At 43.4% G+C, this 24,000-nt stretch overlaps 1 protein-coding gene across 2 annotated transcripts in view; it reads right to left on the minus strand.

Moving 5' to 3' along the window:
* The window catches only part of zmat4a (zinc finger, matrin-type 4a), a 109,193-nt gene that overhangs the window by 33,375 nt on the left and 51,818 nt on the right, over nt 1–24,000 (minus strand). For both annotated transcript variants that reach the window (XM_035640976.2, XM_047331340.1), the window contains exons 4-5: nt 15,441–15,597; nt 1,400–1,621 (exon numbers count right to left, since the gene is read on the minus strand). In XM_035640976.2, the coding sequence (XP_035496869.2) occupies nt 1,400–1,621; nt 15,441–15,597 (379 nt within the window). The remainder of the gene's footprint in view (nt 1–1,399; nt 1,622–15,440; nt 15,598–24,000) is intronic.

Below are 24,000 nucleotides of genomic sequence, written 5' to 3' on the forward strand. Positions count from 1 at the left end.
TTGGCCTGCAGGATGCGGCCCGGGGATCACTCGGCACTAAAGACGTTGTCAAAACTATAGGAGGATGCAAGAATTACCTCTTAAGCCTCCTTTGTCCTCATACAAGAAGCAAATGCAAGCGTGGAAAACGGGATTCTCTGATTCTGTTCACTCGGGCAAACTCCACCAAGACTTTTCGCACCTTTCCGTTCATTGTTTCGGTTTAGGCTCTCATCACCTGCATTACACAGCGACAGCGGGCAACTGTTTTCAACCCTGACTCTTTCTGTGACAAACCCGCTGTACCATACTGGAGCATTTAGAGGCTAAATAGTGGAATGCTTTCCTCAGGACTTTGAGGACGGAGAAAAATAGATCCATCAGCTAGCCAGAAACATTACGCCGACTGAACGCCAATGTCCTTAAGCTGTCTAAACCGCCAGCTGTTTTTTTAACACATTAACAGCATCGGCACACAAGGGACCAAAACATACAGTATGCATGATAAAGAAAAAAACCCTCACCTTTAAATCAATCAAATCCCTTGATAATGTATCATCCGTTTTGATCAAATAATTTGCTACCACCTCTTGTAAAAATAGAGCTATGAGGACAGTGGATATTAATATTTCATAAAGGGCAGAAACAACTCAAACTGAATGCTTGTGTTCCACTGCTCATTCTTTGCTAGCACAAACTTTATGGGACGATAATATGTCAGTTCACGCCCTTAGTGACCAAAACGTAACAATTTTTTCCACCAAGAGATTTATCTTTTGGTCTTTAATGTGTCACATCAGTTACTGACGACTGCCAAACACAGAAAGCTCTCAGAAAGAACTCTCCTCATTTTCAATTGCACAGTGGCTGGGTTAGAATTACAGTTTTGCCAGGTTTGGACAAGAAACAACATTAGACATTTGAGTTAAATGTTTTTGTTGAATTAAAAACTAAGCCACGTTGTGTGTGCATGTGCCATTAAATCAAATGCTTTTCATTTCTTAATTCAATATTTTTCTTATTTCCACACAATTAATAAAGAAACTGTCTGAAAACCAAACCTTTACAGCGTTTTCTTACAAATTACAACGAGCATCGTTGATCTCTGGAGGGATCGGGCAGGTCAGGAAGTCACTGAACAGTTCCTCTGAGGCCTATAGGATGTCCTGAGCTTCATGGACTCTGAAACTCATCCTGTTGGTTTCCAATAGGTCACCTCCATGTCCTCTTTAAGGACATTATACTGTGAACGCCCTGGGGCCAACAGGACTCTGCATCATCACAGAACACTGTGCTACAGCTGATCCCCAACTCAGTCCACTAAAGTTTAAGTTTGATACAGAGACAACTGTCCTAGATACCGAGACCAAAATAATACATGATATATAAAGTCATCCGCAACCTCAGCGCTGCTCCGTACCTTTCATCTCGCCCATGTCCAGGGTCTTGCCCAGCTGCTCCAGCAGGTCGGCTCTGGCGGCGTTCTTCTTGTGCTTTTTGCCGTCGTAATGTTGCTGGGCCATGCCGGGGTTGTTGAACCAGGCGTTGCATAGCTGGCAGTAGCGGTCTGAGTCGCGGCGCTGCCGCGGGGAGGTCATGGGGGACGTTTCCGGGGAGCTCTTTACGGGACTGGGGGACGCCTCTGAGGAAAAAAGACAACAACACGTGGGGTTTTTCAGCGCGTCAAAAAGAGACGCATGTGCCTCAAGGTCAAATAAACATAAATATGAGAGAGGTCCTGAGCAGATGTGCAAGTTCCAAAGCAGAGTCACATTAATATTAAAGTCTTTGAAAAATGTTTAAACATTTTTCAGAGCAAGCACACTGTGCTGAAAAGCATCCGGCTTTGGATGAAAGAGAGAGGTTTCGGGACCGTTGCCAAAAGCAGAGCAGAGATAGTTGGAATAAATTCATTAAAATCGCCACCTTCTGGTAAAACACGTGTTGCGTCCCGATCTCAAAAAGGGAGTAGCTGTGGATGTTACGTTGACGGAAGGAGGGATGGGAGACACGGTTTAGCCAAAAGTATATGTACAACAGGCTTGCCACACAAAGGCAGAGGCCGATCCGGTCACATGGGTCACAATCAACACCAGACGGTGGCGTGGCTGCACACCACGCAGACCGAGACGAGAGACAGCACCAGGGATTTCCTGCAGGTCCTTCGTCCTGGAGCTGTTAAGCTGAGGTGTGCCCGATCAGCCACAGGGGCAGCAGCCTGGAGAAATGAGGGGGAGGGAGTAGACACACACACACAGTGGAAACACATACTCCTATGTAACAACGTGAATGAACACTCTTCTTTTAATATTAGGCTAATGTAGACGAGGTGGCGGTATCTGGGCTGGGGTGAAATTTGCTGAGGAAGTTTGCCAAAGCTTGAAGTGACCCGAAAATATTTCATCGGCTGAAATGATGAGATCTGTTCGGATTCTCTAAATGTTTAGGCAAGGTATTCGATGCTTCCTTTCCCATCTCCTTTAGCTTAGGGTACACTGGGCCTTCCTATGCGAAAGGAAAGGAGATAAAGACGCCTCACAATTCATTGCGGCAGCGATATTTAACCAGACGCGGCATTCACGAACACAGACAACAAAATCCAAAGTAGAAGAAGATGAACAGAATGAATATGACTGAAACATGCTGATGGAGCCACTGAGGTTTTTGTAGTTCATCTTGGGAAATTTGTGGTTTCACCACGACAGACGCACGTCAATAACATCCGCCGTCGCATGATGACGTAGTTAAGTGAAAGCCGGCTTTTCCCAAGTCCTATGAATCCTCCTTGACGCCTTTCCTTTCCTTTCCTTCCTAGCTTCTTGTGATATCTACTATTCCTTGACCTCAGTTGGGAATAGTAGATATGACAAGAAGCTAGGAAGGACAATCCCAATCCACCCCTCGATTTAAAGGGCTTGCATGTTTTTGGTGGCTCCGAACAGTAGTCTTTGTAGTAGAAGCTCAAAGCATATCATTCTGCTAATGTGTGTTGTCTTTTCACCTTGTTATTTCACACATAGTTGTATTTGGCTGTCACAGGTTGAACACAATGTGGGACTCCTTGAAATGTCGGTAATGGACTTACTTTGGCCAAAAATGTCCTTTAGGCATGTGGAACATGAGCAGAGGGGCCACGTCCAAATTCCCCAAAAAATAGAATACCTTTGCAGCACACTGCTCTAAAATGAATTTATTCAAAAGTGAGCAACGTTTCTAAAAATGCAACAAGAATGCAGTAGCGCTAGCTGTCACCATGGCCCAAAAACACAACTTGTCTTTTTAAGGTGGAGAATGGCAGCCAGCGGACAGATATCAATGTGAGGGCTCTAATGAGCACTGATCAGCAGAAACGTAACAATGACTGCCGCCCGCTATCGTGCAGCCCTCTGCATAACGAGCTGCTATCTCCATTAAAAGTCTGAAGGGGAAAACCCAAATTCTTCTTGGCAAACGGAATAAAGTGCCCGCCCATCTCGCCCCTGCCCACTTGTGTGTCTTCACGCATGGATGACGGCGTTAACCCCAAACGAGCGCCGCGTAGCACTGGGCGCTCCCCGGCACAAAACGGCACTATCAGCTTAATCAGTTTAAACACTCCAGCGCTCGGCCCACCCCAAGTCAACATCAAGTGTTGTCCCATTACGTGCCATTACCCCAGTCAACATTTCAAAATGGCAACTCCAGCGAGAATGTACGCAACCGTAAGTGTCAGCATTTTGCTCTCAGGTTAGAGTTCTCTTTTCTCGAACCGAATGGCACGGCACAGTTTACCTTTTTATGACATATTTCCATTCAGCACTTGTCTGGTGCTGCCATCCACAGCAACTGGCTCATATGGAGGATGCGCATCTTTGACTTTGAGGTTGCAGCATGACCTCGCCAACTAATAGGCCTATGTTAACTGTCAGACTTAATTAAATCCCTGTAGTCGCTTTTGCAAGGAGGTGAGAGGTCAAATTCAGAAGGCTTCAATGCCTTGCACAAAGGAAAGTAGCTGCTGGAGGGAGGGGTGTGCACGCAGCATACAATTCTCCAACTTTACCCGAGGACTCAAACAAGACACTGTGTGACCAGCGTAACCCCCTGAGCTTCAGATAAAAGGAGCCCCACACACAGGAGGAGAGCTCCTCGCTCGCTGCTCGACAGTAGCTTTAAATAAATGGAGAACTAATCGTGTAATGCCGCATCAAAGCTGTTTAGACACCGCTGGCATATGAGACGTACCATAACCTGAAAGCAAAGCTCTCGCCTTCGACGATAACATTGGGGCAATTACCACGGAGCGCGGAGACAGGAATGACAGGACGCGAGAGGGAGAATTAAGAGGTTGTGGGAAACTGGAAGGAGGTGAAATATTTACTGTTTGTGGAGGCGAAAAAAGAGTCAGAATTAAAGGAAGGCACACACTGATTCCAGGACAATGAGATGAGTCCACACTTTTTTATTTCTTAACTTCTAACAACTTTTCTGCACCGAACTTCAGTTTTTATTCTAAGAGGTGATGGAACCCTTTTGACATTATTATTACTACACATAGCTTGTGAACCAGGAGGAGGAGCTCTTTTTGAAATATCTACATTTATTGTTTGTTAGTTTAAGGATCAAGCTACTGACTCACCATCATTGATTTCAATGGGAATAGAACAAAGAAATAGTTAGAACCCAAATTCCCGGTTAAAATTACAACTGTTTTTACACATTTGTTTGTGTTTTTACATCTTATGCTAAAATGAGCTTAGTGACTCCTGGTTCTTGTCCAACTCGAGGCAATCACGATTTCCAAAAATGTTGAACTATTCCTTTGGACTCGATGTGTTTGGAGCATTAAGATAAAGATATAGTTTATATTTATCAGGAAGAATCGGGCTAATGGCGCTGTAGTGTCACTGAAGCCAGACTTCTTCAGTTTGAGATGAGAAGATGAAATCAGCGATAATCTTGGACCAACAACTAAATCCCCTCAGTCAGTCGCGGGTTCTTCACAGCGTTCCCTGCAATAAATCCAAATGTGTTACCTTTGACCAAAGCTTGGCCTCCTGCAGTGACGTTAATTCAATTTAAGGATCGACAGAGATTGTTTGATACGACTTCACTTAACTTTGCCCAGAGGTTCCCTCACAAAGCAGAGTTGTCATTTCATATACACAGGGGTCCCATCTCCAGCAAGGGGCCATCTGAGGCTCACAAAAGTTTTTAGTCTTTTTTTAAAGCATGAAAATGGCTGCAACTGAGCCAGAGATATTGTCTTTTTTATTCTTCTTCACTTTCTCCTTACTTTTCAAAACCTGGCTGCCCACATTACCTGCAATGCAGCTCGGCCACAGACAGTTAGGACAGGAGTATGCCGGTATTGGCTCTCCGATCCTCAAGCAGAGCAGAGGAGCAGGTCACAGAGGTCTGGTAGACTCTTGTCTTTCCAACTTCACACCCCCAGATTTTTTCAACTTCAGTCGTAACTCCACATTTATCTGGTTCAAAGTGTACGATCTTTTTTCCCCGTTCTTTCTGTTGTTGTTTGTTTCCACTCATTCCCAAGGGAAACATCTCGACCTTTACCTCGTTGATAACCTGCTGTTTCGTACTAATGTAGTGGGCATCGCAGCACACAGACCTCAGTCTCCAGAGTCGAAGCAGAGTTCTTTGTTTAACCTCCATCCACATGAACCAGAGGACATTTAGATTAGCATCTATTGAATAGAGGTGAGGATAAAACATTGATTTTTGGAGGATTTATTAGACGCATCTCTTGTGTGGAAGATGCACACAAGTTAGGAGGAAATGAGAAACAATGGTAAATACTTTTATGCAAAGACTCTGGAATTAAAGGGGTGAATACAAGACCTATGCAAAGATCATTTATCATCGTCAGCGCGTCCCCTGCTCAGTATCCTGCTCCAGCGAGGTGGAATCACACTCTGATCCTTGTCTCGCCCGTTTGTTTCGCAGCCCACTGCTAAAATCTCAATGTTCAGTACAATGCAGCAGACTCCTGTGTTATTACATGATGGCTCTCCAGTCTCATTGACAACCCAGCAGGCAAATGAAGGAATGAAACCATTTCCTCCCATTTAGTGGATCATTAGAGCCATATACTGTTTAATTCCCCTCTGTGCTTTGATTGAGGGTTCTGCTCATCGCCGTTGCCGAGAGGCAGATGGCGTCGGCGCGGCGCGGTAAACTTAGCGAAAAGACCCCTCGCTTCTCTCTGTATTATAAGTTTGAGCATCAGCGAGATAAAGACGATGTGCCATGTTTTGCTGCGCAGAGATGACTTTGTGAGCTTTTGGACACACCAAAAAAACGTTCGGGGAGGATTGCAGCTTTCCCCCGAAGCCTTTACAATTCTTTTGACATTCATGTCTGGGAGGACGATTTTTCGGAGAATCATCAGCACACCAGGGCATGAATCATCCCAGCCTCACGGTCTGGATTTATCATCAAGTCAAGAAGACAGTACGCATGCCACATTTCATGATGGCGGCCTTGTAGCCGGTTAGTCATAGCACACGCATGCATCCACGGCAGCTTATCGGTCTGCGTTCTCACCCACCGTGAGGACGAGTGAGTCTGGTCGCGAACAGGGAGAGGGACAGAAGCACACAGGCTCACGATGCAGCAGTTTCTACACTGAGGTAGTTTCAGTTGAGCGTTAGCACAATAATGCAATCGAGGCTTTAATGTTGAATCTATATATAAAGGGTTGGATCAATGTGGGCTTTTGGATGGAAGCCGGTAGAAGAAGGTTGCTTATTGCTCTCTTGTCTGTGTGTTCATGGGAATGTCCTCGAACTTGGATGATTCTGAACGTAAACATTTTACGGACACACCTGGGATGAGCTGGGATTGACCCCACTCGCCCCTGCGATCCTCAGTAAAAGGATTATGATTTTGGTGAGGACTTATCTCTCTCATTGTTGTTGTTGCGATTTTACCGCTCTGGCCGGTCACTTGTGCCCTCCTTCCCAAAGACACTGTCGCTTCAACTCCCAAGACTGCCAGCCTCCTACCTCAAGTCCGCCAAGTTTTCCCCTGCCTGTACCTACTCACCCAAATAAATCCTGTGCAACTGTCCGAGTTTTGGAGTCTCCTCTTGGGTCCTCTTTTTCTACACTAACCACAACACTCTGGCCCCGAATAGTAACAATATATAGACCTCTTGACATATCCCATACCTGAAAACCAAACAGGCAAATGTTAGAGATAGTTACAAATGTGGCTGTTGCAAATATGTCTTGCAGATTTAGAGATAATTCAATGGATACGTCCACATTTGACCTGGTTGTGATAGTAAACAAGGGTGACTAAAGTTATTTGGATTCATCTTTTGGGCACCATGAATCTCTGTTCTAAATTCCATAGTCAGAGATATTTTACTCAAAACCAGGAATATCAACCTCATCGTGCCTCCCTCCCTCCTTTTCCACTTGAGTTTTAATCTGCTGAAATGGTTACATAACTAAACCTTTTTTTCATTTAAGCTGCTTTTTTTTCCTTCTTGGTTTATTGATTGTCTTTTCTCTCTTTCACCCATTGCACACAGGTATATCACAGTGGTCAGAGAGTTTCTCCTTGCTTTGGTTAGTCGTGAGATTAATTATGCATTGACGGGGCTATGAACTTTGTAGAAAAAGCAGCATGAGGCCAGAGTTATAGACTGGGTCACCACGAGAACAAGTGAAACAGCAGCTGAAAGGAATAAATCGGACAGGGTTCTGGTGCTGTAAATCCTGGTAAAACGTGTCTGCGGGTTCCGACCAGAATCTGCGGCTGCAGAACAGAATGATGGTGGATTCATTAGCGGTAGTGAGGACTGGCAGCCCTGTAGCGACTTAGCTGTTTAAATCTGATGGTTGTGTTGTACGTATAGTATGTGCCAGTATGTCTCCACTCTGAAAGTCTCACTTCTCTTCAGCAGGCCAACTTGGAATTAAAACTGACTGAGCTATTGGCTTTCCTGGTTCTTCAGTAGACATTTTCCTTGGCAGTAATTAGTCTTATTCACATCACTTCACACATCACGTGTTTTTTCTCGAGTAAGATTCGCAGTTCTTTTGTTTGGAGAAAAGCTTACATTTTGAAAATGCAGCTGTACACAAACAGCCCTAATTTTAATTTTCTTTGCAATGTAAATGTTATAAACTATTGAACATTGCATTTGTTCTGGCTTTTGTTTTGTTTTTGCAGTGGATTCAAGACCAATAGGAGTTGTGAGGACTCGATGCAGCAGCGCTGCAGTAAACACTTTGAAATTGCTTGGACTTGATGTTGTTCTGTGTGGGTTTGTCGGCTGTCAGTGTAAAGCTCATTATAATTTATTTATTCAGCTCTTTTATTTTCCGCGCTTTTTTATGCTCCAGGAGGTTGTTTGACTGGAGATTTTGCTCATCGTTCGCCAGCCAAGTTAATAAACAGAAAGCTGAAAATCTATTAAACATCAAATCTACAGTTTGGCGAGGCAAAAAAACTTTCCTTTCATCTCCTCAGAGGCCAACAGGATTACACTGTTTGCGTACTCCATGTTCGTCTGCACTACTTTCCAGCACAGAGTTGTGTTTCACGGCCAAACCCCCCTCCTTGTGTGGCATTTGTATGCAGACAGAGGAGCACTGCTAAGTAGACCTTTTTAGTGTGAACATAGTTATAAATCTTAAGAGATTCAGCGTCTGTGAGCAAAGGAGATCTGTTCTGAATCTGTGCAGTTATCGCTTCCTACAATGCCGCTCCCTTTTTGGCCTTGTTCACACCCAACCCAAACCCCCTGCATATAAAACCCAATTAGTCGTATGGCGCGTCTTCAACAGAGATCCTGCGATATTGCCATTTGGAAAAGAGCCATTGTTATACCGTCTTTGCTCGTTTACAAGGAACCAAGCGATACCGGCACAATGCTGCTTTGACATCAGGGGGCTACTTGCACAACCCTTTCCGGGTTTTACTTAGTACTGCTCAACTGTTTCCGGTCACGTGCACTCCTGACAAAACTCTGAATGATGTAGTGAGTAAACAGTAACGGTGAACAGACGAGCAGCAATTATTTTGAAACGGAAGTATGTTACCAAGCCAAGTGCATGTAGTGTATTATGCATGTCTGGAAACACTTTGACTTTGCAGCCCTACTGGTTGAAGGGAAAACACTTTGGGAACTGCAAGCAAACTAACTCAATCCCAGCAGCTTCCTCACTGTTGATTTATCTTTTTTTCTATCGCTCTCCTTCTTTACCTGCTTTTGTTCCTCCATCAACAGTGGTATTCTTCTCTTGCGAGGTTGAGTCATTTTTGTCAATTCTGCTGTTCCACCGTCTGCCACTTCCATCACTGGGGGACAGATACCATGGGCGACTGAAAATGGACCCTTGCAGTGTGTGCGAAACGCCTCCTATTCATTGTCCGGTACATTTCGAAGGAAGCTGTTAACCTCCTGGAGCTCTTTGGAAAATACTAAGATTTCCTTTCCGCATGACAACTAGCCTACCTGACATTGCGCAGCAGGTCCCGACAGGCTGGGCGCGAGCTATGCAACAGCCTGTTCCGCATTGAACTTAGACTCCCCGTGCATTATTGATGTACGGACAAATCAGTGTTGCAAGCATGGAGCATTGTTTTGGCATTTCCACTGGTTCAAAACGGGCCAGTGCCGGTCAAACCGGGACGTATGGTCACCCTATTTAAACTGTTGGTTCTTAGTTAACAGGTTGAGACATTTAGAGTCGGACAATAGTCCCAGTTAGATGTAAAGGAACAAAAAGAAGTGGCCATATTATCACATGAGCATTTTATCTCCATATATCTTCAAATCACTTCTCCGTGAATCAGTGCAGGGAAATTTACTGTATATCGCCGTGGTAATCAGCAGATGTTAAGGGAAGTGACATTCATGGCAGTTATTGTGCTCGCGGGCCGGGCGATTGGAAACAGGCCAGGATGTGGAAATAGTGCTTTGAGAAAGCATGCGGAGGAATGTGAAGATACATGTGGCTGTGATTATGTAAAACACTAATAAAACAAATGAACGTTCATTAAGACAAGACTGCCTGAGCTTTAAAAAATAGAAACTGAATTGGAACTGCAGCACACTCCAACGGCAGCAGCCGATTGGCTACTCGACGAAATATTCATGGAGATGAGCATGTGCTACATGGGTCAGTGAAAATAATCACATTAACACAACTGCGCCTGAGTAAAACGGCAATGATGAGTTCTTTTTTTTAGCTTATAGAGGTTGAGTGTAATATTGTGCCCGGGGGAGAAACATTAAACATTCATTTCGACTGTCAGATGAAATTCTTGCACATCCAAAATGTTAACTTGAAATTCAGAGCAACAGCTTACGCAGGGCTTTTTTATTTTTCAACGCTGTGATTATGCATATTTGGAAATGTTTATATGATGTTTTGAATTTGGGCTATGGACCCAAACGGATGCTGCACACCATCTGTTCGACGTGAAAAGAAAAGCCCCTATCTCCCTTGAGATGCTGTATATTCTCGTTAGTGTTTATTAAGGCTTTTTTTTAACACCACCTGCATGGACTTTTGGTGTTTGGAGTGAAGGGGGGGGGGGGAATTGCTCGGCAAGCTGTTTTTTTGCAAATGTAGACCGGCGGCTGACAGCAGCCTGGACCAACAGTGGTTCCCGAGAGACAGTCGCATCAACAGAGGAACTCGCCCGGTCCGCTAACATTACTTATGTAGAAATCAATATCCGGCGCCTCCTTGTGCCCTGGATTTATCCTCCTGACATTTTCTATTTATGACACATTTCCGTGTCTGTACAATACGAGTAGTTCAAATTACTGTTTCAGAGGATACCATAAGCTGCAGACCGAAGCTTTTTTTAAAGGGATATGGGTCATTTGGGCAACAGAGTGGACCTTGTATTGACAAACTGAGGCTTTTCTCTTCACGAACATTCTGACAGAATATGTGCTGTGTCTGTGTGCATTAAATTGAGGATAATATATGGGTCTGATATGTGTAATTCATATCTATGAAGGTTGAGTGTTCTGTTATGTTTTAAAAGCACATCCAGGCATTTCCACAGGAATCTTTTTCAGGTTTTTTGTGTGTGATGAAAATTGGTCAAAGTTAAAGTTGCCGACTCCCAGAACAAATAGCTGACTATGAGCAGGTGCAGACAAAAAGGTGAAACTATTCTTTTCTATTCAAATCGGTTTGTCTGGTGGGAAGGAGGTTCAAACGTTGAGCATTTTCATCTCTTCTGAAGACGAGTATATCTCTGCAACTGTAACGTCTATATGAATAGTCTTGATATCTCTATAGAGGCAACACGAACATGGAGCAAAACATGAAAGATTTCAATAAACCTTTTAGAGTGAACATCCCCTGTGATAATGCAGATGAAGCCGAAACCTCTAGGAATCCATCGAACAACATCTGTGCCAAATGTCACGCTGATCAAGTGAAGCAGAGCAAAGTTACAGACTTTTAGTTGGGACACGGTCAGACGGACTCTCCAAATCACAGCTGTTCCATTTGAAGTTTCTCACTGCAGAACTCAATCAATCTTATTTGTGTCTCTTTCAGTATTATGTTCCATCTAAATGCAACTTGTTTAGCAAAGGCCGGTGTCCATGTCTCTCTACAAACGGTCCACTCCGTAGTGCAGCATAATGACATCAGAGCTGCCAGTGACACAACGTGAAATACGCAGGCCGATATCTCAGCAACCCATTGGTCAATCTGAATCATTGACCTGTGTCATCAAACCGTCAGAGCCAATAGAATCGACGGACAGCCTTTAAATCCCTGTCAACAACACCAACACAATTCAAACAGAATTCAAAACTAATGATAAACTTCAAATCTAATCTCCCAATGGAAAAAACTTGAGGAAAGCAGCTTCTCCCTCCTACTTTTGGAAGAATGCTTTTTTCCATACACAATAGACAAAAATCAAGTGCAGGTGATTATTCTTGTTTTGAGATGATGTGAAAAGGAACCTGCTCTTCAGTAGTTTACACAGGAATTGATCAGCAGCACTGTCCTGCTCAATCAAACTTCATTCCTCTGTCAGGCTCCGTTTTCGATCACACCTTAGCACCATTACTATTTCAACCAGTCAAGAGAGAGCAGAGAAAGATCGATACAGAACCGCAAGAATAAAGGGGAAAAGACAAAAACAACGCTGGATGCATGGCAGTGACAGCAGCAGAAGGATGGTGCAGCAACACTCGATGGACATTTCGTCATGACAATTATATCGGTGAGTGTACAGAGCTGCTGAAGGTTACTGGCTTATTTGATTTGAAGGCGTTATTACCATAGCTTTCATTTGAGGTGTACAAAAGAAAGAAAAACTTTTATTTGCTTTTGGCTACAAAAGTGGGAAAAAAACATTATTTTATTGCCCCTGTTGGCCTGAACAAGCAGTGTAGACTTTGCTTCCTTTGTCCAACTTTCTATGCTTAAGTGCTATTCTGGTGCGGTAAAAGGAATTACTCTGCTCTTTTAGTTTTTTTCAGCCAGAGGTTTCAAGACCTGATCCGACAAACATTACCTCAAAGACAAGAGGTACACTGATGCAATCCTGCCCACTCGAGGGAGAAAAGGCTGCAGCGGCTGAAGTGCTACATTGAATCTAGGGGGGTCACAATGGGAGCCGTCAGATAATGCAGCAGGTTCATAAGTCAGAAAGAAATCTTCAAACAAACAAACCAAAAGCACAGCAACGCTGTGGGAAATGCAGGAGCTCAACGTAAACCACAAAGCTGTGCAGTGCACTTGATTGACTCGGTCAACTGCGGCACCAACATGCCACAGTACACAAAGCAAGCTCAGGGCTGATCTATTCGCAGCCACACCGCTCACTGTGGACTCAGGTGCTGCGCTCTAGAACAATCTGAAAATATAATGTTTGCTGTGTTTCTCATTCACCATCCACCCCCCGTGACCCACGCTCATTGTTCTCCCAACAGCCGATTTGAGAGGAGATTCAAGGTGAGCAGCTGCCAGGACTTCAATCACCCCAAGGTAAAGGAACAGTTGGTGATTAAAAGTGAAGTAACACACGCATCAACACACAGGGAATCGTGGAAAAGCAGTGAACCACACCAGTTTGTCTGGCGTCTGGCTGCTGTTTGTCGTAGCTGGACCCCAAAAATCTGGACACGCAAGACGCTAGACTGCGAGCCTACAGCCGCGCTGGCAGCTTCGATGCTGTAGCGACGGGCACGTTGCTTTGAGCTCAGGGCTGGGAGATAAAACGATAAAGATAATTATCACAACATAACTTTTCCTCCATAGAAATATAAGACGCGGTCGATAGAACTTCGATAGAACTTCGATATCCATCCGTGTTTTGACAGACAACACAAACAGGCCAATGATAATGAGAATAGCGACGTGCCGAACCAACCATGTGGCCGGAATAGAGTTAGGTTGACGCACGCAGTTGGAGAAGCAGCCGGCAAAAGCTCAGGTGTTAATGTTTGGGTACTGCGGTCGTGCACATGGGTACATCAAGAGTGAGAGTGACATAAAAGTATGAAAATGACGAGAGGAAATGTTCACTCGAGCGACAGCGTTACCGAAGAAGACGTCCCGACGGACACGGACCTCAAAAGACGCGGACATTGTTTGAAAGAAGCATCCGAGGAATTCTGTAGTGTGGAGATATTTTGGCTATTTAAAAGTCCGACGGGAAGCAAAGTAGTGGCATCACATGAACTGCAAACTGTGTCGAAAGAATTCGTTGCAGTTGCACGTATACAACTGCATCATACAGCAGCAGATGCATAATGTTCTACAGTACATTTCATGTTCACCTTCTGCAGGAAATAAACACAATTTAAACTGAAATTGACCTTGGTTTTAATATTATATCTTCACATCTCACAACCTTTAAATAGTGATTTGATTTATATCGTGATATATATCTATATCGCCCAGGCCTATTTGACCTGCAGGCTAACATTGCCATGTTAACAATGCCAGCAGCCTGATGTTTATAATGTTCACCATCTTAGATTAGCATATTAGCAATAAAAAACAATGCACATAGAAGTATCTAATATGACAGAAATCATCATCGGTTGTCTTTGTTTGTGCTCTGACTTGTTGGTTTGTCCCACACCCATCTGCTATAGGGCTGTGGGGGGAGGGTTATTGATTATAGGTTATGACCTATATTGCAGACAGCCACCAGGCAGGAGCTGACATGTCATCCATCTTTATGTAAAGTCTATTGGTTCAGATGGAATCAGAGTGATGTAGTACACTGAAAGTGGATATTCAAATGAATATGCGTATGTGCATTGCTTTATTGCTTCCATAAATCACTGGTGTTCCGTGTCATAAACATCCCTATCAGATCCAACAGGCAAAGTGTCTTTAGTTGACGAGTCACATATACGTATAAACTGTGGAACAGAGGGACACATTATTCCCACAGAAGCTGTGAAATATACTCAAATGACCAACGGGGAGGTCGGAGTCATCACTGTCAAACTAATATACGGAGATGATCATATCTGATGTGACCGGAAACACTGGTTCTCGGGTTGGGCAAAGTCAAAAATGTCTTCAAATACAAAAAAAAATGTCATCAGCTGAAAGTATTCTGCACCCATGTTAAACCTCAGGTTTTTTCTAGTCATCACATGTGGCTATAGTACATATTTAAAAACTATTCCCTCACATTTGTAATTCATGCATTGAATTTGCACACATTCCCTTAGAAGTTACCAACTTGGTCGTTGACAATACTTGATCAAATCCGACCTTTTAGTAATTCAAACTTTTGTATCACTGTATCATGAGTCGACTCGAGTTAATTATTCGCGTCCCTCAACTAACTTAATTTGCTCTCTCTAGTGGAAGGCACCGTTATACCCTAAGTGCAATGGAAACAGATTCAGTGAATAAATGATGACACACAGAAATCACATGACTCAAATGTCACTCAAGCCTCTGCTCCAGGAGGGAGGAGAGAGGACGAAATATACGTTAGCATATGCATTTTTCTTTCGAAAGAGTTAACAGAACAGAACACAGAAGTACACTGAAGATGCTTATTTCCAGCAACGACAACAACTAGAGTAAACATAATTTGTTCCTCGAGGCCTCGAACTTGCTGCCGTGTAGATTTGCCCTTTGGGCTCCTGCAGTGTGAACCTTCCAGCTCCTCTCTGTGTTCGTGATGTTTCACAGAGACGCCGCACCTATACGCTGATACATTATGTACACTGGACAATATCCCACCAGGCAGCGGCAGTTCCACTCGTTCAGACTCAGAAAACAGCAGCGGGGAAGATGTAGGTGGAACACGCATTGTCCGACCCTCGTGCACCACAGCTATTTAAAACCGTTCCGTTCTGTTCCACTTCACACGTACACAACAGCACCTCCGGACAACACATGTGGCATCCTGTGTCTCACATTTGGAAACACGTAACTCTTCTATCATTTATGTCCACAATGCCTTTCGGAACAAGGGCTCTATACCTTTGGTTGTGATGGCGGGCTGCTCCCCCAGTAGCAGCTTTAGTCTCTTGGCGTGGATTTTACCCTGGTAGTGTGACTGTGCCACCACTGCTGAGGTGAAGGACATGTTACACAGCGTGCAGCACTTATTCTTGTCCACGTCGCCCTCGTCGCTCCCCTGAAACAAACACAGTGACACCTTGTTAATGATACATCGATGCATCACAGCATTTACTGATGTCTGGGAGATTTAAAACAGGATTTTGCGCAAACATGTCATATGTAGCAGGAAGAAGAGACTCCGGTTCTGGCAAGACAGCTGCCCAGTGAACACACCGCTAAGCAGTTCAGATGAGGGGAAGGGTGCAACGTTCCTCGCCTAAAGTGTTTTGGAGCCTGGCGGGATGCAAATGGAGTCGAGGGGTGATGGTGTAGATAACGCGGCTGATGTAGGGCCGCTCCCCGAGCCTCCATCTGTGCAGGCTGCACCGGAACTCATTATGCTCAGAGAATGCCGAGGACACAGAGCAAACCCACCGAGCGCCGCGGGACGGATGCTACCGTTGTTTTTGTTCGTTTTTGCTTCTGCAAACCGAGAAGGTGGAGGGGGAAAATCGTGATCGTGATATTATTCAGAGTGGGGGGAGAGGAGAGGCAGGTCAACTCCGTGACCTCATCCAAATATTTTATTCCCCCGCCTGGTGCACTCGACAAGATACAGTCGGCGAACAGCGGGCCCCCGAGTGCGGAGGAATATGCATGCGTTCCTTTTCAGTTGGATTGTCTCAGCTTGAGATGAACTCAGACGCTGTGCCCATTCACCTTCACGATATTCATACTTCTAACACCAACTGTTATGACTTTGCGCAGTTGTTCAGCTGATAAAGCTTTTTGTAGGCTACTGACACCGATGTGTTTGAACTTGAGCAGACAGTTTCTGATTTTCCTGTTCAATATTATTCGAACAAAAATAAATGAATAATAATTTTTTTTTTAAATTGCTAAGAAATCAATATCTGACTGTGGTGCTGGTCAAATTGCGCGAAACTCAAGGCCCCAAAATGGTTCACAAACCAATGGGGGACGTCACAGTGGGTTTGCCATGTGTGTTGGAAAATAGCTTCCCAGGAACATCAGTACAGATATCCATAATGTCTGGCGATATCGTGGCAAACTGAAATAGATTTTGCGTTTAAGCATTTCACCAATGCAATTGCATTGAGTAGAGAAGCTTCTGATAAAAGGATTGTAGAAAAAAACCAACTAATAACTGGTTATTATATCCTTCATAGACAACAGCGGAGTCACTTGGCTGGAATTAATGTTGATTCGATTAACCTCAAATTCAATCAAGTTCGATTTCCCTCATTTGCCAAGTCAAAGTAGTCTAACTCCATGTTAACACCTGTATCCGTCATTGCTACCAAAAATAATTTGTAACGAAGCCAAACTAATCACAAAAGCAAACCTGTGATTTAAGCCATTACACTGCTTCTCATTAACAATTCTGGATGTGAGCCGGGGCCACAACAGCTGCCACTTCTCACCGACTTTATTTTAGAGTCTTTTAAACACCATGTGCTTGTTGCACTGCTCGAAGGAAACCGATAGGTGATTTCAACGCTTCTCAATTACTCTCAGCACCACTCAGTCACTTTCAGTTAGCCAGCAAAAGGACTCTTGTTCTCACTGCATTAGCCTGTGGCCAGTACAGAGTATTTTCCTCCTCTATCTCGAGGAAGAAGCACAGGGACAAACGGAGAGGAAGATTAATCATTTACCTAGTGCAGAGGGAATTGCACATTTCTCAGTATTTCAATGAATATGAATGTAATTTTGGTGGTGGAAGTTTTCACCATCGGTGTTTTCTCAGGGGAAGAAGTCCATTTGAAAATTAACAGTTTTTCATTAAAGGTTTGAATTTGTTGCTTTGTTCATCATAGCCAATTTCTTATCACACATGGACCCACGGACACTGTACCACGTAGTCAAAGACAAACCTAACAGCAGCTACAAATCTTGTTTTTGCTGACAGGAATTTCTTATCTTGCTGCAGTGATGGAGTGTTGTACGTCTGTGTGTGTTAACACATTGTCACAAATATGTCTATACGTGTGTAATTTATTTATTATATACAGAAAAACATCACAAAGCCAATCTATTAAACTTGTGCGGCATCCTCAATAAAAGCTATCTTCAATATATTTTCAAAGCTGAGAAAGATGAGCTTAACCTCTGCCTGCACTGCTACTTTTCACTAGATCGATTTATTTGTTCGGCTGAAGTAAGTAAATGAAATCGTTGAAAACACAAACGTGCGCAGTTATAGTTGACTAATGTAGGCTACGTAAACTCAGACAGAGGAGAAGGCTTGATACCACTCTCATGTCTGTGTGCTACCAATGACACCGCAGCCAGGAATCAATTAGCTTAGCTTAGCATTAAGACTGGAAACTGAGGTAAAAGCTACCCCTAGTTCTCCAAAGCTCATAACTAATCTTGATTGTTTAAGCTTTACAAAAAAACATAGGATACCATCTTTAGCTTCAGAGGTTGTGGTTGGCAATTGCTTTTTAACCTCTGGCTAGCTGTTCCCCTTGTTTCCCGTGTTTATGCTAAGCTAGGATAATCAACTGGCTGCTATAGCATCTAGAAATAAGGGTGCTTCTCTTTTAATTCTTGCAAAAAAAATAATGAGGAAATATATTCCTTTAACTATCCAGTATATCTATTTCTTTAGTCAAAGTCCAAATATACATTGGCAAAACTGCTCAACCAGCCTTTCTACTTCACAGCCTGAAACAACTGGAAAAGGCCAATGCTCTGGTAAACATTGTATATTGTACACTGAGTTAGCCAAGCCACATGCCAAACCTGTTCCAGCAATTGAACCGTGCAGAAATGCATTAAATTACTACGTTGCAACATTATCATGATCTAATGCAACTTGAAAATTGGGGGGAAAAGAGCCAACAGCATTGTTTATGCTTTGATAAACCGGATCAAAGTAATGTTGCTTGACCGAGCAGCGAGCCCCGACTGAGCATTATGTTGCATGATTCACAATATTTCAGTGGTGCAAAATATTTGTACAGTCACATACAGTGCAGACAGCGCTCATGTTTCGGTCTCATCCGTTTGAAACTCCATTAACACGGGTGACATTTTGAATTCACCTTCACCAGGCAAACAACTCCACCATTTCCACACCATTAGGTACCCAGCACTACCTCCAGTGGGTCATGTTACTTTTTCACCTGGACCCCGGTGTTTGTAACCAGGACATAATTCACCTAACACTTACACTAATGAGACAGTAATTAAGCTAAATAATGTTTAATGACAACAACTGCTAACAGGGTTGGAGCCATATCCTACACAGGTGGGTGAAATCACCCTTCGTCCTTCCTGTAAAAAGCGCCGAACTCCATATCACGGTGCTTTAGTTTGTCATAGTGAAAGAGAAGTGTTTGTCCAACACAAAAGCTTCTCCCAAGAGAAAACCAAGGTCATTGTGTGCGTGAGGTTCTGAATCACAGTAATCAAACACCTAGCTCACCAAAGAAGTACAGGGCAGAGGGTGTTTGAGCAGTTACAGAGGGGATGATACACTCGGTTAATGTGTTATTCTGGTTGTGTTGATGTCATACATCCTCGTATCACCCACAGAAAGAGATGGTGAAAAAGATCCAATCACTCAGCACAGGACACACAGTGCCAAGAGCGACCTGGTCTGAAGAGACCTTTGATTCCAGTTATCTTCCAAACCCACCTGTTACTATGCTGGGATCAGACTACTCAATGTTTTGCCTTTTGAGACAACAACTGTGCAATCATCCAGTCGAGGAAACAAGATACAATGGCTGACCACATATTAAAACCCAACCAATCACAGCTTGGCATCTATCACAACTTCCGAGACATGCATAGGTGATCACCTGACACCGTCAACAACACCATGACTTTTTAGAATCAGAATCGGAATTGTGTTTATTGCCACTTAAGTCATTTGCTTTAGAGATTTGGTGAATAGCAAACGTAGTAAATAAAAAGAAGTAAAGGCAAAGGCTACAGCAAATTAAAAGCAAGTACCCTAAGCACGAATGTAAAGATAAAGACAGGAACTTAAAGTTCAAGAGCAATATGTTATACAAACTGTATAATAAAATATTAAATATATAAAAAAGTAAAAATATATAAGAACATGTACAATATGACAAATTGAAAACATAATGTACAGCTGTACAGGTTGTCCAGGAGACGATGGACAAATATCCAAGGGGTGGAACGAGCAGGGATGGTGTGTGTGCATTAATGTAACGCATAATGTCCATGAGGGGGGGGTCAGTGGGGTCAGTGTCAGTGGGGGTCTTTGACCTTGTTGATAAGGCCGGCTAAGGAGGTGGCGTACAGGTCTAGACGAATGGCAGTTTGCAGCCCATCACCTTCTCTGCAGAGCAGATGATAGGCTGCAGTCTGCCCTTGTCCTTGGCAGTGGCAGCAGCGTACCAGACGATGGAGGAGGTGAGGATGGACTCAATGATGGTCCATTTAACCTTCTCCGTCTTTAGCAATATGCACTCTGAGTAGTTCTGACTTGACCAGGTCACCAGATGGTCAATCTTCAACCTGTGGGCAGACTCATCCCCACCAGAGATAAACAAGATGGCAACCGGAGCTCTTTCACCAGAGAAGAGCTCATGAACATCAGAGGAACAACTCCACCGGACTTTATTTCCCACTTTACTGACGTCATCAGTGTATTTTCCATATTTTTAGTTGTGAGTGTAGGTTTATCAAAGCAGATCATAGAAGATTCGGAGCTGAGATAAGGTTTACAGACATTGTCAGGCTTCTCAGATTCTCCATTGGTTGTCTTTGCACCATTGGGTTGGATAAGTCTCCTGTAAATTGATGCTGCACTGATCAATATTTTTCACGTTAACAATGGATCAAAAATAATTATGTCTAATGTATATTTTGTTTACATCCCATTACATTATCACTCAACTCAACAGCTCTACAAAGCTTTTTAGCCCCTTCAGGGTTTTTTTAAGCTTATTGTGTTGCTTTTACAGTTGACTGCCATTAACCTTGTTTCCAGCACTCATCTGTTTTCAGAGAAAAAAAATCTCTGGTAAACCTACTGTACACCCGCTACTTTGGTACTCAAACATCAAACGCGTGGATCCCTGAAGCTGCTCTGTAGGCTTGTAGTGGCAAAACACAACCATTTCCCCTTTGATTGTTCGACACTAGTTTGTACCTGTACCAACTTTTCATCCAGACGTAAGGCTAAAACATTATTCCAACTCATGTCTGTAATACAACCCATTAGCAATTGCTCACCCATGCAAGTGTTAACAATTCAACTTTAAAGAACTCTTTCTATGTCATACAGTGCGCTGCATCTAAAGAAGTTGATGGACTGTCGTATGATCAATATTAACATGCCTGTTCAACATTTTGAAGTAATATAACCAGGATTCTCGCTTGTGCCTACCGTCGCAGTGCAAGCTCACGTGCAACAGCTGACTGCAGTTCACTTAATGGCGACCAGGGCCATTATTGACAGGGGTTTTCTAAATGTGACATATAGTCCCCCTCATCCGGCCTGGGGAACCTGCTTGTGTTGTGTTTCCACTGAGGACCCTCATGGCACACATGTTCCTTACGAGGCACCGTCAGTGCAATTGAAAGTGTTTATGACACAATCAGAACTGTTGCACACAAAAGTTGAACATTGGGAGGATGTTGGTTTCTGCAGGGGCAGCAGGAGTTCACCTCTACATCACAAGGTCATTGTCAAAAATCAAGATCAGTTTTGTTCCGAAAACATCTCTCCTCTCACGGAATGTGGCCCGAAAGAGATGTGACTTCAAGAAAAAAGGTTATAATGATTTCACTCTGACAGTAGATCTCAAAGTAGGACCAACTCGGACAATATCTGGCCAATCAGGTCTGTCCACTTTTGTCGATATCATCAAAAGCTTTGAAAAATGTGTGTGAGTGCATATTACAGTAAGCCACATCCAAACAATATGGACACATTTGCGGAATAAATCCCATTGTAAACGAAGACGGTACAAGCTCTGATTTGTTCCATCAGTGGGTTGGGGGCTCACTCTGTAATTCCAAATTGGACCCTTTACTGAAATGCTATTTGTAGTGAGCTGTAATCTAGGGTAGATCACCAGTGTGTATGTGTGGATCAGGAATATAGACACAGCTCTTCCTCCGAGTGTGATAACAGAGGAGCACTGCTGAGCACTGAGTCATTCTGACACACACACACACACACACACACATGCATAGCCCCTCCTTTTGCCCTTGGCCTTGTCCTTCACTAACTCGCCACACACACACACACACACACACACCCTTCTTTCAGCTACCAGGGCAGCAGCAGCTAAGCCCCTATATTCCACCTTGTTTGCAGGATTTCATAATCATAATCGGCAAACATATATTCAGGAAGAGACCGAACATACACCGGGAGCTAAGACGCCACCTTCAAATGTGAGGGATCCATAATTTCATGGTTAATTAAAACTGGATAAACAAGAAGCTAATTGCGGGGAGATGTAATTAATGAAGCGGTGGGTGGGTGTATGTTGGCAGATTGACAACCACAGTGTAATATACAGACTTGGCTGTCGGACAGAAGCTCTGTGATTGCTATTCAGGTATTATTGGATAAGTAATGGCTACAGTATGTGCAGAATAATTGTGACGATATATATATAACTACATGTGTGTCTGTGTGTGTATATTCATGTTTGGTGGGCTTCACTTTTTGTGTGCAATCTCAACCCAACAGTGTGAAATAAGAGGAGTTCTGTATACTACTATGCTGCTGCACTGCACTTCTCTGAATATGTAACTGATGGCGAAAGGGGGGGTGGGGGATGTCTATCGCATTCCCATTGATGTGAGACATAATACAATAATCTTTTTGATTTGCAAGCAGCAAATTCTCTTTGCTATCAGCGCTGTGCTGCGCATCTTCATCTGGGTCGCGACGGGCTGTGTGATGTCCCGCTGCACTCGCCCGCCGCTTCCTTTGGTCACTGTTTTCTCACGACCTGCTCGAGCTTGCAGAGACTCCATCTGGGGATGCGGCATCTCCTTCCTAGAGCTGCAGTCAAGAGCTAGCCTGGCCTGGATCGACTTGATCCTGGCCTGCCTCAGCACCGTATAATGCCTGGGCTAAATCTGGAGGTCAGGGAGCACTCGCTACTCATCTCCGCATCTTCCCTAAGGCATATACCGGAGAAATATAGGGCAGCCGAGTGCAAGGGTATCCCTGGAAAAAAAAATTAAAAACAGGATAAACTAGCTCCCAACGTAGCTGGGGACAATGCAATGTGTATTGCTGCCGAGCGGTGCATACATGGGAGCTCTGAGCTGGGCTGACACTGTGGTTACTGCTGATGCTTAAGCCAGTCAGTCTGTAAACTGCAACGGATGTATATATATATATATATATATATATATATATATATATATATATATATATATATATATTTCAGTTGTGATTACATAATAATTTCTATTCTTTACCTTAATTTCTTTGTCAAATAAATGTAACTCAATTATATCAGGTCACATAATAACCCACTGACACTTCTAGATTGAGGTATGTCGTACTGTGTGTACAGTGTCTCTGTGTCTCATGTGTATAGTGCCTCTAATCTTATTGGTTGCAAATACTAATGCATTTCTACACTATATGACGCCATTTTCTGACTTTAAAGAGACCAAAATATGATTTTTATTATTTCTATCAGCTTTAGTTCATTAGTACCTAGGGATACCTCCAAAAATGTATTTTTCAACGATACATGATGTCATTGTCTAAATCACATCATATGATGAGGGATTATTTTCTGATTAATATGATCTAAAGATTGACTCCTCGGTCATATCATATGAGGAAATAGACCATATTATTGTTGACCTGTGACCAATCAGCTTCAAAAGTGAATCATCTGGGGATACGCTTCCAAGTAATATTTTCCACCAAGTTTGGTTTGAAAAAAGTTTGAATATCCATCCCGCATTGTTGAGTTATTTTGTGCTCACAAATACACACATGCAATCATGGACACATACATAGCCATCGGTGAAAACAATACTCGGAGGGTGCAGAGGGTGATGGGACTTGGCCGCACATGGTACGGATCAGATGGCTTAATAGAGTTTGTATATACCACTGACTCCAGTCTCAATAAAATTAATCCTTGTTTGTGGAGATGTTTATGCTCTATGATACAAAAATAAGAGTGGATGGTGCGGTACAGCTACTAGGCGACAACAGCTTCTTCTTCGTTCTATCAAAGGTCATCGGTGCCGTCCAGACCGTTTCCTAATGGTCCATTCAGTTAGCTCAACTCAACACAGATCGACTCTTCCCCTTGTGAAATGAATTCAAATGAATTGACTTTACATTAAATGTTCGCTGTTTTTAATGCTGGTGTGACGGAGTCCGGACGCATTCGTGCCGTTTCTAGGGTTCGTTGCGTCTGTTTTAGAACAATCTCGTGGCGAGATTAAAGTTGGTTTCTGAGGCGCACTGATT

Source organism: Scophthalmus maximus, chromosome 3 (assembly GCF_022379125.1).
Source record: "Scophthalmus maximus strain ysfricsl-2021 chromosome 3, ASM2237912v1, whole genome shotgun sequence".
Classification (NCBI taxonomy): domain Eukaryota; kingdom Metazoa; phylum Chordata; class Actinopteri; order Pleuronectiformes; family Scophthalmidae; genus Scophthalmus; species Scophthalmus maximus.